Raw genomic sequence first — 17,692 nt, 5'->3', positions numbered from 1 at the left:
CTTCCCCGCTGTGCTCTAGGTGATTCTAACCTGCAAACAGACAAGTTCCCTGGTGCCCCAGCAGGTTAGGGATCTGGTATCGTCACTGCCGTGGCTTGGGTTCAGTCCCTGACCTGGGAATTTCCACATGCCACAGGTGCAACCAAATAAATAAATAACCTGAAATCCGAGTTCATAACTGCTGTCTTAGAAAAAAAAAAAAAAAAGCACTTTTTCCCTATGGGGTTTCCTTTACAAGCCTCTTGACTGCCAAAGTCTTAACATCTCTGGGGGCAAAATCAGCTCTAGGCCACAGCTCAGCTGGGCCAAGGCAAACACTGCTGTTTGTCACCATTATTTATTCTTTGCATCTGTCTCACTCTCAAAATTTTGTCTAGAGGAGCAATGTGCCCATCTCCTTCCACACAATCACCTACCATGATCACATGACCTCCTCCTGGCCTGTAAGTTACAGAGTCTGCAGGGATTGCTGGGAGAGCTTTGCTTTCCTGATGCAAGTGCAGTTCCTCCCTTCCTCTATGTTGCTTTGCCTCCTGCCTCGACTGAGGCTGGAGGTGAAGGAACATCATGGCATCCTGGGGTGAGAGCCACTATCAGGATGACAGAGCAGAAAGATACAAGAGTCCTGGGTCCACGGATGCTTAGCCAGCCCCAGCCTTCCGGAGGTCTCTGCCCTTCTTAGTGTGACACAGTCCTGATACACTGGCTGATCAAGGCCAGGGTAATGCCCCTGAGGGGTTAAGTCCAAGCCCCATAATAAGAAATTGTGTCCATTTCCCTGGAGGGTCCCCTCTCCCCAGAAGAGTCTTACAGTGGCAGCAAACTACTGGTCAATCAAACCACTTACGCCAACAGCTATGTCAGTCTCACAGGTGATACAAGTTAAATGCAAGATTGTCAGTAGACCTGCTGAGGGATGAATCTCAAAGAGGTGGCCACCAGGTTCAGAGGAGGAGAGCTTGCTGATTTCTATCCTAACCTGGAAGTGCAATCAGATGGGGTGGAGAAGGTGAGATCTGGCTCTTTCCCAAGGGCCTGTGGAAGAACCAGCTGGTTCCCAGAGCACTGGCATCCAGGAACTTACCAGGCCACATTTGAGATGCCACCCCATGCTGGCCAAGGCCTTAATGCTCTCTTCTCCATCCTTCCAGTCTGGGTCTTTATCTCTTTCGTTCCTTTCATCACGAATCAGCAACAATAACCAGTAGCCCAGCTTTCTGCTAAAAGGAGTCAGGAGTCAATTTGACAGGCTGAGTCTAACAAGATGGGTTTAGGAGGGACAAATGTCAGTGACCCAAGTGCAGCTGGGGGGAAATGCTGCCTCACACAGCAGCATCTGTGAAAATAAGTTTAGTCCGAACCGTTACAAGTGACATAGCTGCCAAAAGAAGCTAAGTGAGACTAGGCTGGACAGGAATAAGGGAGGCAAGAGACCCTCCCCAATCTACCCAGGGCAGGCTGCCCTGAAGTATTACATAGTATGTCTGGGCTGGCAGAGCTGAGCACTGGGGCTGAGCCAGCTCAGGTGTGTAACCAGAATCTGGGAGATAGTGTCCTAGAAGGGGCGGGGGTCAGGGGGAATGCATCAGTAAGTCAACCTGCCCCAGAGGGGAGCCAGAGCCTTCTGGCAAAGCCAGAAATCCCAAATCTGAGGGCTGTGCAAAGCCAGTAAGCAGATGTCAGAGCAGGGACCACCTGGCCACTCATGGGGAGGTTTCATATGGACAGATGCTGGGTGACTTGCTGTTCTGAGGTGTCTGGGATGGGGGGTGGGGGTGGGGTTCTGTTTAGAGCACCACATCTAAAGAAGGAGCATAGGCCAAGTGGACATCATTCAGGTGGAAGACCTAGATTCTGAGCAGAGAAACCATGGGAAGTGAGCAAGGAACATACACACAGATGCAATAAGAGAGGTCAGGTGGAGGTACTGGGGTGGCATGGGGTCCCCAGGGATAAGAGATTAACTTGTTCAGTACCAATACAGAATGCAGACCAGGAACAAGGGGCGGCATCTCCAGAGGAAAGATCTCTGCTCCATATGAAGAAGGACTTTATAATATCACTGCCCAAAGACAAGAGGCCTGATGTGAGAGGTACCAACTGCCCCAGGGCTGGAGACAGTTAAATAGGGGCTAAAAGGTCACCTTTTAAGGATGCGATCACAGGATCTACCCATAGGTGGTGACTGGAGTATGAAGCCCTTTCCAAGTGAGATTCAAGCAAAATGATCAGGCCACCGAAAGATCATCTGTCTGATCCAGGAAGAGTGATCACCCAGCAGACCATTCTCCTCACACACTGGATCTCCTTCCCTGACCTCTGCCGACACCTTTGCCCGAAGGACAGCTAAAATTACTCTGACTCAGCTCTGCCCCAATCACCCTGTCCCCACCCTCCCTCAGCCTAACCAGGTTATCTCTAAAATCCTTCCAGGAGATTCAGAATCCCCCATGATTCAACAATTTTTAAAAATTAAAGGGAAGTGAGGCATTAGTCAAGCTCTGGCTCATTTGAGGGGTTTCCCTCTAATTTTTCTTCCCTTTAATTTTTAAAAATTGTTGAATATTTCATGTAACTTACTGAATACTGTACTTAAGTGAAAAACTGAACGTTTGTATGGATAGATTGGCTGTATCACTCCCTTTACTTTGAAGATAAAATCTTTGTAAAAGTATTTTAACTTCCTTCTGGATTATTTTCTCCTCTATAAAAAGTCTCCAGAAATCTCGAAGAGTAACTTTTGACACCGACTGTTACCACATCTATCACTCACTGGAAAAAAAAAAAAAAAAGAAAGAAAGAAAAAATTGCAGCAAACCATCTTCCTTCAAAAGCCCTTCAACAACAGAACCAAGCTCCAGTCCGTCTTCGATGGGATGCTGCCTCTACAGCAGGAGCTATTTTTTTAAACTTTTCTTATATGCTGTCCTCCAGTAGGTGAAGCCCCATCTCCAATCAAGTTTCTGTATCTTGTGGAAATGTTTTTAAGCGAATGCTGCTAAAAACCTAAATGCATGTTCTTTTGATGTATTTACTGGCATGGAAAGTAATCATCCATTTTCTAGCTGCTGGGTCTTTGACTTTACATCTGCCACTTGATTTCTCTCCTCTCAAATACAAAAGAAAGAAAAAGAGCATTATTTTTTCCTTGCTCTGGCTACAAAAGAAGAAAATGAGGCAGCAGAGCACACCAAATCCCCTTGGAAAATGCAATGTCCAGAAGCTCTCAAAGAAGAAGAGCTGCTTGTTTAATGTGGACTTCCTGCTTTCTCTAAATCACACTGTTCAGTGAAGTCTTGTGACATTTTAGTTAACAGCTTTCATTGCTTTCATGTGCAAGATTTTAAAAGTGCCATTATCCAGGTAATCAGAGTAATGAGATCTGTGCCTCCTGATTCAATGCTCCAAGAAGGACATGACCTCGCCCAGGGCGGGGGTGGGGGTGGGGGGTGTAATTCTTCCAAACACACAAATCTGAGTTTAAACACCAGGATATCACACAATCTGCACTGAGAGACATTCTTCCATGGTGTCAAGGTCATCAGTGACAGACAGAGGAACCGCCCTCATAGGAAGAGAATAAGGAGACAGGACAACTAAATGCACTGGGACCCTGGTTTGTATCCTGGACCAGGAAAAGGTCTATTTGTGGTCCACCTGGTGGAATGTGAGTCAATTCTGTAGGTTAGTTAATAGCATTATATCAGTGGTAATTTCCTGTTTTTAATGATTGCACTATGGTTTTGTAAGATGTTAATATTTGCGGAAGTTAGGCAAAGGGGATATAAGAAAACTATTTGTACTTTTGTACTATTTTTGCAACTTTTGTATAAGTGTAGAGTTATTTCAAAATGAAAAGGTTAAAAGGTATCTGATGAAAGATATTCTTCTGTGCCCTGTGTGCCATGGGAAGGTCTCTGTCTTCCTATGACAACTTGGAGTGTCCTTTGCTGGTAGATGGCAGGTATTGAAAGATACCTTTGAGAGTCAGGCCTTATTATGTGTGAAGAGCTCTGCTGGGCCCAGAAAGTGTAGCCTCAAAGCCACCTCCAACCTTCATTTTCTTACCTTGCTCCATTTTCTCTCTCAGAGAAATTCAGGGTTTTCCTTGGGAGCTGCGACAGGGGTCTGGAGAGGCGGGCGGTCAGCATTGTGGCCATAAGAGGCAGAGTGGTCAGGCTCCTCCTGGTGGGTTCGGAAACATAAAATGTACCTTCAGTATTGCCTTGCTGCTTTTAGGGGTTTAGGCTGGCGTGGCCGTTTTCCTTCCAGGTTGTGAAAGTAAAATCGGGCTCTGCCTGTTTGACTCCGGTCCAGTCTGACACCAGACTTCCACCCTCCTCTCAAGCTACAGCCTTCGCGTGATGGAAAAAGTCAGGAGGCTGGGAGTTCCCGTCGTGGCTCAGTAGTTAACGAACCCAACTAGTATCCGTGAGGACATGGGTTCGATCCCTGACCTTGCTCAGTGGGTTAAAGATCTTGTGTTGCTGTGAGCCGTGTTGTAGGTCGCAGATGTGGCTCGGATCCCGTGTTGCTGCAGCTGTGGGCTGTGGTATAGGCCGGCAGCTGTAGCTCCAATTAGACCCCTAGCCTGGGAACGTCCATATGCTGTGGGTGTGGCCCTAAAAACCAAAAAAAAAAAAAAAAAAAAAAAAGTCAGGAGGCTGGCACAGAAATCTGAGTTCTGGTTCAGGCTGTGCCACCGACTCACGGGGCAACCCTGGATGAGTCATCACCCATTTTGTAGCATAAGGAGGTTGGACCAGACCAGTGTCCCTCAAACCAGGCTATGCAGTAACCACTGGCACACTTGGGGACCAGCCCCTCAGGGGTTCCAGCTCCATGAGTCCCACTCTCTTGTCTGTGTTCCCTGTATCCAGCAAAGCATCCATCTCAATCTGTTCACATGTCCCCAGAGAGCTTTTCCAGCCCCAGCCCATGTATCCTTTGATTCAGCTCTCCACCTCACCTCACCCCAATGCATAGGGTCCAGCTCTGGAGCTGAATTCCACAGCATGGAGGCTGGAGCTACGAAATGAGACACGCTCTAGTCAACCTAAATTAACACACACACACAGAGACACACACATATACACACGGAGACTCTCCCACCACCCTATCATTCCCTTTCCAGGTTAAAACAACCTTATTGCAACAAGGCCATGTATCACTTGGTGTCAACTTAAGGCTATTCAGCATGGTGACTAATTTATGCATTATGAATTGTTGATCGGTGTAGACATTAGTTGCCTTCCTATTCTGGTTAATTCTGCTCTGGTGATCCCTCCTGGCCTAAGAAAAGAAAGGGAGGTGGGGAGGAAGTGAGCAAGGCAATCACAGCTGGGGAGCTGTGACTCTTTTCCTGGGGAGCCACCCCAGTCTCTCTTTGCACACCTGCCTGCTTGTGGTTTGTTATGCAGCTCCTATCAGTAACAACTATCTGCCCAGAGGCAGCTCCTCCTCTGCCCTTTGGCCACCTCTCCTAATTTCACTGATAACCAGCCGTCTGGGCCAATGGGGCTGTGATAAGTTCAATAACCAGCCAACTACTGCAGTGTTTACTTCAAGAGGCAGGTGGGGCTGTCTCCTCTGTTTAATCCTCAGTAGAGGAAAACAAATAGGGCTCTTTTGTCTTTTGTGATCCTTCCTGGACCGTGCACTAGGCTCTCACTTCCACTCCAGCTTACTCGCCACGGTCCAGTCTCAGCGCTGCAGCCAGAAAAACCTTTCTAACACCAGTCAGGTTATGTGAGTCCATTGCCTAAAAGCCTCCTCTCCATGCCTTTTATTTATTTTTTTTTCAATTTTTTTTTCTTAGAGTGACTCAGGGGTCGTATGGAAGTTCCCAGGCTAGGGGTCAAATCGGAGCTGTAGCCCTTAGCCTACGCCACACGGATCTGAGAAACAAGGGATCTAAGCCACATCTGCAACCTATACCATCACTCATGGCAAAGCCAGATCCTTAACCCACTGAGCAAGGCCACGGGTTGAACCCGCATTCTCATGGATACTAGCTAGTCGGGTTTGTGACCACCGAGCCACGAGGGGAACTCCTCCATGCCTTTCAAAGCGAGCCTCTGCCTCCCTTCTTCCTGTGTTTTGGTTCCACCCTTCCCTGTGCTCACTGGCTCCCTGCGCTGTGGCCACGCTGACCTTCCAACCAACATATGCCACACTCTTTCTCACCTCAGGGCCCTGGACCTTGATCTTCCTCACTCTAGATGGTTGGTCCTGCAGACCTGGACCAGTTCGACTTCAGAGAGGCTACCCCAACCCCCATGCAACACACAGGGCTTGTTCTCCTAAAGATCACCCTTCAATTCAGAATCCTCTTGTTTTATTACTTTACCTTCCCCTTCTAGATCCTAAGCTCATTGAGGCCAGGCACCTTGTCCAAATGCTCACCACTGAATCCCCCATGCCTGGAAGAAACCTGACTCCAAGGGGCATTCAGTGAGTCTCTGCTAAGTGGGGGTGAGCTGTGTACTCGAACCCCACCTCCATCCCCACACACAGACTGACCCTTCCATGGAGGGCCCCGGCCCAGGCTGGGCTCAGCTTCTTTAAGTGGGGCTCCCCCATCTCACTCAAGCATGGACTAGCTGGCTGAGTGCAGACATCTCCACCTCCTCTCCCCAGGACTGGAGTCTGAGGTCTCCAGCACTGGGTGATTTTAAATCCAGTTGTCTATAATTCAAGCCCTTTCCATCCCTTCGGCTTAATGCCTGTGGCAGAGAATGCCTCAGTTTTATCTCCAAATAGAGGGCTGCTTTCAATTTTATTTTCCTTTGAGTCAGCAATATCTAAAAGCACTGGAGTCAAAATTGCTTAAAGTACATAAAAACTCAGCCCCTTTAATAATGCACGATTGACAATGCACAAAATGCTAGAATTTTAGATCTCTTCTTCTTCTCCCTTTTTCCGGCTCTTAAATATGTTGCTTATTTTCACCCCCAATACAGTGCCACAGGCAGTGGAATTCCTGCACACTCTTCAGGGGTGCCTGCTATCTTAAGTCTTGTGCTGGGCTTTAGTCTCTGTAAATATTAGCTTCTCAAACTTGTAATGCCATTCACTTGCCTTTGGGTCTGGAAACAGAAATCATTGTGGGAGGTGGGTGCTCCCAGTGGATAAGCAGAGCCTCTCTGGGGGCAGGGACCATCTCTTTGACCTTGAACTCAATTAGCTGCTCCAGGGCTACCAACTTCATAACATGTGTCAAACATGCATTCCATTCATCCAGAATCTTCTAACACTGGGAATACTTAGGTCCACTCTCAAGGATACCTCCTCTCTACTGTCAGTGCGTAACCCATAGAAAGCACCCCCTCTCTAAGAAAAAAACCTGTGTGCACCTGGCTGCACTCCTGGGTCAGAGTCAAGGTCTCCCCCGCAAGTGGCAAACATTCCCAGTATTGACATCCTCAGAAGAAGCAGGGCATCAGCAGTAAACAGAAATTCAGGAGGCGAGACTTTGGCAGGAAAGAGAACACTTGAATTACAACCAAGTGGGAGGGGGAGGTCCTGTTCGATGGAGGAGGGCAAGCTGGGTTTAGGCAAAGAACCAACCCGTGTAGGGACCCTACACTGAGGCGCTTAAAGCCAGTAAGACTCCAAGGTCTGACAATAGGCAACCTGTTTCCAACACACGCTACTTGGCTGTTTTATTTGGCCAGCCTAGGGTTCTAAAGGGCAATGTAACCATGGAGCTATGTTATGCTTGAACTCAATACAAAAAGTTTACACTGACTATTTTAAGCCTACCCATGTCGTCTCTTTGAACCACCTGGACACTGTGGACATCTGAGTTTGCGATCTCTTACCAGATAGATGTTTATTATCCTTTGGCTATTTCCCTTCTGATCACTTAGCACAATCTTGCCTAAAGTTTCAGCTGAGCTCAGCTATGTGTGCCAACTGTACAGTTAATGAGGGCTTCCTTGAGGCCATGCAAAAAGGAAAACTGAAAAATTCCTTAGATAACTATGCCTTAAATAACTATTCTAGAACAAAAGTCTAAAAGCATTATACAGCAATATCAAATGATACAGAATGATGTTCTTACTACCATTCTTCATAAACACACAAGTAACTTTTATACAGCTGCCTTTAATAATGCCCTTCCAGGAGTTCCCGTTATGGCACAGTGGTTAACGAATCGAACTAGGAACCATGAGGTTGTGGGTTTGATCCCTGGCCTTGCTCAGTGGGTTAAGGATCCGATGTTGCCATAAGCTGTGGTGTAGTTTGCAGACATGGCTCAGATCCTGCGTTGCTGTGGCTGTGGTATAGGCCGGTGGCTACATCTCTGATTAGACCCCTGGCCTGGGAACCTCCATATGCCGTGGGAATGGCCCTAGAAAAGGGAAAAAAAATTAATAATAATAATAATAATGCCCTTCCATAAAAGCCAAGGATTTAACTTTATAGCCCAGTTCAGCAGAGGCGAACCAAAAGCAGATACCTGGATTAGTCCAACAGACACTCTAGCCACCAGATTAGTCTTAGGTGAAAGCCAGTTCTCCTCAGAGAACATATCACACTTTGTCGTGGCCATCTTTGGGCATCTGTCTTTATAAATATATACAATGATTGCTTTGGTTTCATTATAGCTGGAAGGGTATCTGTCTTGCTCAGCCCATCCCTGTCCTCTCTGACCTGCCTCTTGCCCACAGGATTTGGCCTCTGCAGCTGTGGTTGCCCACCTCTGGCCATGAAGACTGGGTCAGGGAGAGATACCTGTCCCCAGAGGAGCCCACCATTCTGTCCCCTGGCACTGTGAAAGAATGTAAATCAGCCTCTGTGGGGCAGAGACATGTCAACTGGCTGCTGGAGTGGGGAAGGGGCAGCTATGTGACATGCAGCCTGGAGCCAATGACAGAAATGGAGAAAGCCAATCTGCAGAGAGAGAAAGAGAGAAGAGTCAGGCACACGTGTAGCAAGAACCAGAAGATGGAGGTGGAGAGAGAGAGGGGAAAAAAAGAAAAGAGTCTCCTGCAGGCAGATCTGCTCTTGAGACCCAGCTGCCTTCCTGCTCTCACAAGTAAAGTGTGAGCTGTCTTTATTTTCTGTGTTGATTTAAGCAAACTTCAAGTTCTGTCAGTTGCAGCCAAAACAAATAGTGGTGAAAACACACTGAAACCAAGTTCTTTGTCCAGATCATTACCATGAATTCTTAAGCTTGCCCAATATTCTGAGAATGCCACGCTGCCAATCTCGTAATGACAAGAGGAACACAAGCCTCCCCATCACACTTCTTCCCCAAGATAAAATGTCACCAGAGCTATCAAAATGGCCATAATTCCAGCTGCCAGATTTAGCCGGCATCCTGTGCCTCAGAGAACAGGGCTTGCCTACCAAGTTCAAGTCAGACCACTAAAAATGCAATCTCAGGGACCCCTTCTTGGTCTCTTCTCAACACTATGCTGAGCTCTCATAGCTTTAAATATAGTTTAGATGCTGTTATCTCCTAAATGTTCATCTCCAACTGGCTTCTCCTCTGAGAAGTTAGGTTTCCAACTGCCCACCCAACATCTCCGTTCGAATGTTTACTAGGTATCTCAAATATAACCTGTCCAAAACTGAACCTGTGCTGAGATAAGGCCTGGAATATCTGTTCCCCTAGGTCTTCCTCATTCTTGACTCCTTTCTTGTGCACTTCACAGCCAAGCTGTCAGCAAATCCTGGCCCCACCTTCACAATATCTCCAGCATCCTTTTCTCCCATATTTGCCTAAGCCTTCATCCCTTCTTGCCTGGATCATGGCAATGGCCTCCCAACTAGGTGCCCTGCTTCCACTCTAGCCCCTCTTCAGACTCTGCTCAACACTGCCCGCATGATCCAGATCACATCACTCCTGCTCCAAATTCTTGCTCAGAGTAAAAGTCAAAATCACTACAGACTGCCTACAGTCTGGCCTTCTTGCTGTACTTGGAACATGACAGGTAAGCTCCTGCCACAGGGTCTTTGCCTGCCTTTTCTCTCCACCTGAAATGTTCTTCCTCTCACTATCCACAGGGCCCATTCTCTCAATTCAATCTTTTACTCAAATGGTTTCTCAGTGAGACATTCCCGGAGCCACACCATTGATCCCAACACCATCCTGACATTTTCATCCCCTGTCCCTGCTTCCTTTTTTTTCCTCCTTAACAATTTGCCACATTACAACATCATACATACTGTGCGTATTTATTATCTTTCAGGCATTAGAATGTAAATTCTGAGAGCAGGAGTTTTTGTCTATTTTGTCACCATTGTATCCCCAATACTTAACAGTGTCCTGTACACAGTAGGCACATCATATTTGAATGAATTAAGAGAGTTTTCAGCAGAAGAATACCATATGAGCCTTACATTTTAATATGATAACTCTCACTGGGTTAAGCACAGGCTAAAGATGGACAAAAGCAAAAGCAGGGAGACCATTTAGAAGCTGTGCATTAATTCAGGACCATAAGGTACGGCCATGCAGGTTGCATACTGCACAACTCCAGTGAAAGGTGAAAAGGTACTCCCTGGAAATATATAAAAGAGCTGCCATCCCTGGTGGAAACCATGGAGGTGATTAGATGTGGTCAGAGTCTGGCTGTGTTTTGAAGGCAAAGCCCACAGTGATTTACTGACAAATAAATGTAGGCTATGAAAGAAGGAGCAAAGATATTTCCAAGACTTCAGGGGCAAATGCAAAAAATGACATTAGTACAACTGACAGAATAAGAACAGATAAGTGCTTACCACCTTCCAAATCAATGTACAACCCAGGCAGTCCCTACAAATCATATCTCCAACTATACTTTCCTCATGTATTGGTTATACCATTTCTCAATAAGCCCTGCACTTCCCAAGTCTTGTGCCTTGCTCATTCAGCACTGAATCTGAGGTCCCCTTCATCCACCAAATCCTGTTTCAAATAACACCTCCTTCAAGATACCATTCCTAATCCCCTAAGTCAAAAATCAGTCCCTTGCATGGATAAACAATGAAGTCTTACTATATAGCACAGGGTACTATATTCAATATCCTGTGATAAAGCATAATGGAAAATAATATAAAAAAGCATATATATCTATATATATATATATGATTCACTTTGCTGTACAGCAGAAATTAACACATTATAAATGAAATATACTTCAATTGAAATAAAAATCTCAGGAGTTCCCATTGTGGCTCAAAGGAAATGACTCTGACTAGTACCCATAAGGGCACAGGTTTGCTCCCTGGCCTCGCTCAGTGGGTTAAGGATTTGGCATTGCTGTGAGCTGTGGTGTAGGTTGCAGACGCGGCTCGGATCTGGCGTTGCTGTGGCTGTGGTGTAGGCCAGCGGCTACAGCTCAGATTGGACCCCTAGCCTGGGACCTCCATATGCTGTGGGTGAGGCCCTAAAAAGTCAAAAAAAACAAAACAAAGAAACAAAAAAAAAAAAAACAAACCACTTCTTGCCTGTATTCGCCTGTCACTTCTTCCTTCTGTGCCTCTGAAATAGCAGTTAACTTAGGCTGGGTAGTATTAGAGGTATTTCTGTTTATAAACAGCCCATGTCAACCTGGAACGTCAGTGCCCCACAAATAGCACCCACGTAATGTTTCACTGCCCTCTGCCTCCTCCAAAATAACAACTCTGGTATCTGTCAGGAGGCAGACACTGTAAATGTGTATTGAGAGATTTAAAAGCTATACACATTTCAAAGGTCAGCTGCTTCTCCCGCCCGCCTCGGGGGGATATACCCCGTGCAGGGTCAAGCTCAAATACTCTGGTACAAAGTAGGCCATTCGATGCGTCAGAAAGGATTCTGGCAGCCGGAAACCCGCTGTAATGAAACGTATGCCTCTGCAAACCCTCACAGGGTTAGACCGTGACCCTGCATCACCTGACTCTGGACAGACTTAGACTGGAAAAAAAACACGCAGAGCTCAACGGCCTGCGCAGCGCCAAGCCCTCACTCAGTAGGGCGCGGCTGGGAGGCGTGCAGCCGGCGTCTCCGGCGAGCCCTAGCGCGCTGGCAGAACGCAGAACTCCCGAGACGCGCAGGCGCCAAGGGCCCGCGCCGTGTGCAGCACCGCCAGTCGCAGGGCCGCTGTCCCTTACAGCCTACCAGAGGCTGGGAGCTGAGGGGGCCCGGCCAGAGTCGGGCTCCCATTGGCTGAGACGGCACCGCCCAAACAAAGCCCGAACCCTTGCAGGCCCGAGCCCACCACTCCACCCTACCCCCTGCATTCCCCACCTGTCCCCGCGGGGGACCTTGCTCAGTTTCTCCGTCCGTGCGGTCCTCTATATCAACAGCCGGCTCAGCTCGTGCTCAAGAAAGCTGGACCAGCAGTCTGCCGCTGTCCAGTATCTTTCCCGAGGGCACAGCGGGAGGGGAGGAAGCACACCCTCACCAAGTCCTCGAGAACGGAGCCTTGTAGAGGACGCGGAAGGAATGTGGACAAAACCGGGAAGATTTGGTGAAGAAGGAAGCAGTGACTAGTACAGGGGCCAGAAGTCAGTACTGCTCGGCTCAGCCTCTGACTACAATGTTACCTTGGGCGGGTTTTTCTCCCGCCTTGGGGCAGAGTTGTTCTTTTGTAAAAGACAAAAGGCAGGGAAGGTAGTGCCTAGGGTTTCGCCTGGGAACCTGGGGACTGCTAATTCAACTGAGCCTCCTGCCAGGCACATTATTCCGAAAAATAAACGTCAGGCTGAGCTCCCTGAGCATGGGCAGAAGGCCCAGGAGGGCGGCGGACAAGGATCACTTGGAGAGCATACTGTCTGGGCGGGATCCGTACATCTTTCCACCCTTATCCCGGCCGCGGCTGCAGGGCCAAGCCTACAAGACTTAGTGCCTCCTTCCCCACCCACATCCCAGCGACCCCGCACAAATCCAAACCGACCAGAGGGCGCCTGCGCATCACTCCCGAGCTGCAGAGACGCGGACCCCTCCTCTTACCACAAACCAAAGGAGGGTGGGGGTTGCAGTACTAAGGGCTCAGCTGGTGCGTTCGCAGTAACCCGGCTTTCGGAGGGACTAGCGTTCCCCTCTTGTACCACCGAGTGAGGTCGCTACCGCAGTTTTCTTCTCAAAATCCCCTCCACCGTCTCCCGCTCCTGCGGCTTCCAGCCTCCCCTACACGAACACGACTGCAAACCGTGGGTTTGCCGGTTAGGGCTGTGCAGGGCGGAGCCCAAAGGCGGGCGTCGCTGGGGCGGGGAGCGCTCCCGTGCCGCCTCCTTACCTTTGCCGCATCCGGCCTGGCCCCCCTCCCGTATAGGGTACCCCCAGTCCCTAGGCGCCCACCCCGGGATTAACCCCCTGCCACCCATCCGTTTTAGCCCTAAATCGCGCTCAAATCTCCTCCACAGCCATCCCGATTCTGGAATCGGCGATGAAAGATTTCAACGCCAGGCGTTGCGGGTACGGCTAGGTGAAGGTACCGCTCCAGGAAGTGAGAAAACCTGGTGAGGCTGAGGCTCCTTTCAGGTCCTGTGTCTATTTGCTGTCTTTAGAGCTCATTAGGGTTGGTTGATTTTTAAATTTGTCTTTAGATCAGATGAAAATTTTTTCCCCTATGGTTTTAAAAAATAATGGCCCAGCTTCCAGAGTTTAAACAATAGAACACCAGAGGCCAATCCACCACAGATCAGGATCCCCTGCCAAGTTTCCAGGATGAGAAACAGGCCAAGGAGAAGGAATCTATCAGGACAGTTAAGTGGCAGCTCTATGTTTAGGTCAAATGACAGAGGGGGCCTGAATGGAAAGGGACAAGGCAGATGAAAACAGGAAGGAAATAAGGCCGGGGTGGAGCTTTAACGAAGCCTGTCAGCTGTTATGTGAGCTTCTAGAGGGCTGAGACTGTGTCTTCCTTCTTCCACCTGGTCTCCCCCTGCCCATCTCCTGGCACTTAAGAATTTTGAAGACTGGGAGAGCCATGTAGGTAGGATGAACTCGGTTCTCTGTACCCATTTCACACACTCAAGCTTGTTTCAGTGCTGTGTTTCAGAATAGTCACTGGTATGGCATGCCACAGCCACAACACAAATGATTAGACTGGGTCACCAGGTTACACCTGGAGGGTTATGCATTGCCAGAAAAGCAGTTAACTAAAGAAAGAGTTAATATTTCCATTAGGGAAACCATAGATCCTGACTTTAGACTGAGAATTAATGGAAATGAAGCTCAATTTATGGAAGACCAGGACAGAATTGTTCACCAGTCTATGGTGATATCAGACTCCACCTGTGGCTGACCGCACACCTTCCCAGCCTATCTTCTTCCAGCTTTGCTGTGGCTACCAGCTGCATACCGGTGTGACAGCCTGAAAGCACCTTTTCTCAGCTATACCTGGTTATCTTCCTCTCTGGGTACTTCTCAGTCACTGCAGCCTGGGCCCCCTGCAGAAAGCCACAGCCCATTCTGCCACATGCAAAAACCTGGAAGTGCAAAGAATTAACACTTCTGGGACAGCCCTAGACCAAGGCAGACAGACGCTGGTAGAGAAACAGTCCACTGCTCCGTTCTTCCATTGGGCAGTTCTAAGGTACATTCTGTATAGCACCTAAGATGATAGAGCCCTGGGTGCCCACGGTAGTGCCCAGCTTGATCAGCTCAATAACACAACCTTGGATTGCCTTTCTCTTTCCTTCCTGTTAGAGTAGAAAATCAAAGAAGAGGTAGGAGGCTGCATCACTGAGACTTCAAGTGAGTTTTATTGACCAACAGACTGGCCAGGAGCACTGAGAGAGAACTACGGCTCCCCTGGTGCTTAGGGAGCAGTTAGTTATATAGGAAAAGGGGTAGTTTGTATTTTGAGCACAGGTTTGTTCTTGGACTAAGTCAATATTCAAGGGTTAGGGGGGAGGCAATCTCCTTAGGAATATTGGTTAAGGTTTGGGGCAGGGGGTAGAGGGAAGTTGTAAAGAAACATCCCATGACAAATGACTATTTAACCAGTCTCCAAGGCAGCTCCTTGTTGGGGGAGGGATCAGCCTTCTAGATTGTAAGTCTGATTAGAGTTTTGGTGGCGCCTAGCAAGTCACGTCCGATTCTCCACCCAAGACTTCCTTAACTGTTTGACCCTTTCCAGTCCTCCACTCCTATTCCTTGGGATTTGTTCCCAAAATAAAGTACCTCTACACAAGTTCTTGCTCAGAGTCTGTTTCTTGGGGGGGAACCCAGACTAAGCCAATGGTTATCTCAAAAGAAGCCTCTCGGCCCACCTTTCAGGGTCATTCTCAGCAGACTTATCCCAAGTCTGCTAATGAGCAATCCATTTGTTTGAGCTTTTGCACTTTTTATTCTCCAGTTGCCCCACCCTCTAGGGTACCATTAATAAGCTCTCAGACGCAGGCAGGAAGTATCAGAGACTCGCAGGAGAACGGGGCCAGCTGAAGGGCTGGGTCTAGGTTAGGGTTGGACACAACAATTCTCAGCCCCACCTTAAACCTTTTCCCTCCTTCCAAGGTGGGTCTTGGCTGCCAACTTTTTTTTTTTTTTTCAGGTTTATTCATGTATTTACTCTCTAGAAAAGCTGTTGGAGGAAATGCCTGTTAGCACATGAGAATGCACTTTACATTCAGTTTACTTCCAGCAATAATTCAGCATTTTTGGAAATTCATAAATTATTTTTTAGGGCTACACCCGCATATGGAGGTTGCCAGGTTAAGGGTTCAATTGGAGCTGCAGCCGCCGGCCTAGGCCACAGCCACAGCTATGCAGGATCCAAGCCTTGTCTGGGACTTACACCACAGCTCACAGCAACATTGAATCCCCAACCCACTGAGCGAGGCCAGGGATCAAACCTGCATCCTCATGGATACTAGTCAGATTCATTCCCACTGAGCCACCATGGGAACTCCAGAAATTCATAAATTGAAGGCATTATAGATGACAGAATTTTCCAAGTTATAACTCTATGTAAATACAAAACATACTACACTAGGGAAATTTTTCAATATCATGCAAGATAAGGATGTCCCCTTTTAACCCTATTCTTCAACTTTATAGTAGAGATCCTATTGGCTGCTAACTTGAAACTAGAGAAACTCTGGAGTGGGGTTGAACGAGGAAGCAGAGACTGTGTAACCCAGGTCACTGCCAACATAGCATGTGCCAAGATAATGTCTCCTTCCTGCCCTCCCCTCCCCCTGCCTCCCCTGTAAAACAGTTCCTCTGCCCAGATACAAGGTCTCAGGACAGGGTCTTTGGCACCTAGCACATTTCATCTCATTTCCATGTCAAGAGGGTGCTGCTGCAAATTACCGAGCTAGGTTTGGGGAGAAAGAGCCCTTAGTCAGCCTAAGAAGGGAAATGAGACATGTACTTAAGCTAAAGGAACTATTAGAAGCCCTGTAAGTCTGCTAAAAGAGAGACATGTAAGTGTAGTGGGGGTTCTGGTGAGGCTTCAGGACAAGTTTTGGAGGAGGGTGGCATCCTAAAAGACTCTCCATTGGAAAGAAACCCTCAAAAGACACCCCCTCCCCAGAGAGACACAAGGTTTGCTCCTGTCCCTATGTCAGCTCCTAACTACCTCCTTGAATCTCAGCTCAAGCCAATCATCCTCCTAGGCCCCAGCCCTCCCCTGCTAGAACTGGCCCTGCCGCATCTCTGAGTTGAAACTGACAATATTAACAGCCTGAACCTGGCCAGAACACAGATGGACTTGAAACCTACATTTTAAATTAGCACTCACCCGATGTCTGGACTTACCAAAGTTCAGGTTCTTTATGCCTCCACGCAGAAGGATTTCAGAGAGAGACAAAGTGATTGGCAAGAAATAGATTTATTAGGATAGGACACTTGCGAGAGAGGCAAGCGGACAAGAAAGGAGACTCTGCCCCGAGGATCCGGTGGGCTACACTTTCATCATCCAAGGGGAGTGGGGGTGGGGAGTGGGGGAAGACCGCCTCTTCCTCTTTCTTGCAGCAGTAGCTCCTCCTTGGTATCCGGTGAGGTGTGTATTCAAATCAGCAGAAGGGTGGTCCTCAAATTCTTGCCCTTGGTCTGAATCTGAAAGCAGGCCTGATCCCATCACGCCTCCAATAGCCGAGCAAGCCTGCCTTGTGCTGATGGCTTTCCTGAGCAGTTATTAGTTTACAGTGATCTCCCAACGTTCCCTAAGTTTCTCTCTTTAACTATGGTCCTATATCAGGACTTCTACAACTACCTGTGCCTACTCCATTCCTATCAGAATGACCCTGCTGTTCTCTGCCTCCCGCATTGTCGAATGCCAGGTGGTGCAGGTTAAATCCCTTAGCCAGCCACCTGGAAGCCCTCCAGGAGTCCACAAGTGCTGTGCTAAGTTCTAGAGGCTTACAACACCATTTACTATCCCAAACCCCTCAGGGCTTCTGTTTGATGCAACTGAATTTTCTTTAAAAAAAAAATTTTTTTTTTTTAGCTAAAAATCATACTCTTAATCAGCAAAATTTTAGAAGTGTCAGGTAGCTTTTTCAATAATTGATAGTGAAGGAAAGAAAAAGCCCAATGTATTATTTTAAACAAAGCTGTGCTAACTCAGAATCTAGTGTACTGAAGAGCCCTGGAGCCTGTAGTGACTATGACACTGAATTCTGCCCATGGATGAGCATTGGAGGGCCCCAAATTCTCCCTGCAGTGAATGAGCAAGTAAAACAAAGGCTTGGACCTTATGGGGGAGAAAGAGGGGTGTAGCAGGAATCCACATCCCCACTCCCTTTCTGTCTCTTGACTCTAATG

General features: G+C 47.9%; 1 protein-coding gene across 5 annotated transcripts in view; it reads right to left on the bottom strand.

Moving 5' to 3' along the window:
* Window positions 1-16,865, bottom strand: part of BDH1 (3-hydroxybutyrate dehydrogenase 1) — a 44,931-nt gene extending 28,066 nt beyond the window's left edge. Inside the window, exons 1-2 of one of the 5 annotated variants that reach the window (XM_021070089.2) lie at window positions 16,685-16,865; window positions 4,069-4,185 (exon numbers count right to left, since the gene is read on the bottom strand). In XM_021070089.2, coding sequence (XP_020925748.1) covers window positions 4,069-4,160 — 92 coding nt within the window. In that variant the 5' untranslated portion in view covers window positions 4,161-4,185; window positions 16,685-16,865. Of the gene's footprint in view, window positions 1-4,068; window positions 4,186-7,355; window positions 9,843-11,442; window positions 11,983-12,872; window positions 13,118-16,684 lie in introns of those variants that run through there. The other 4 variants (XM_084990753.1, XM_021070091.2, XM_021070088.2 and 1 more) reach the window with 4 other exon arrangements.
* Between the last annotated feature and the right edge of the window lie 827 nt (window positions 16,866-17,692).

This window comes from Sus scrofa, chromosome 13 (assembly GCF_054392235.1).
Source record: "Sus scrofa isolate SSC_HxYL_T2T_F1_AM1 chromosome 13, Sscrofa_HxYL_maternal_Yorkshire_Landrace_v2.0, whole genome shotgun sequence".
NCBI classification, from domain to species: Eukaryota; Metazoa; Chordata; class Mammalia; order Artiodactyla; family Suidae; genus Sus; species Sus scrofa.
Note: the sequence above shows the minus strand (reverse complement) of the source record. Positions and strands in the feature narration are given on the sequence as shown.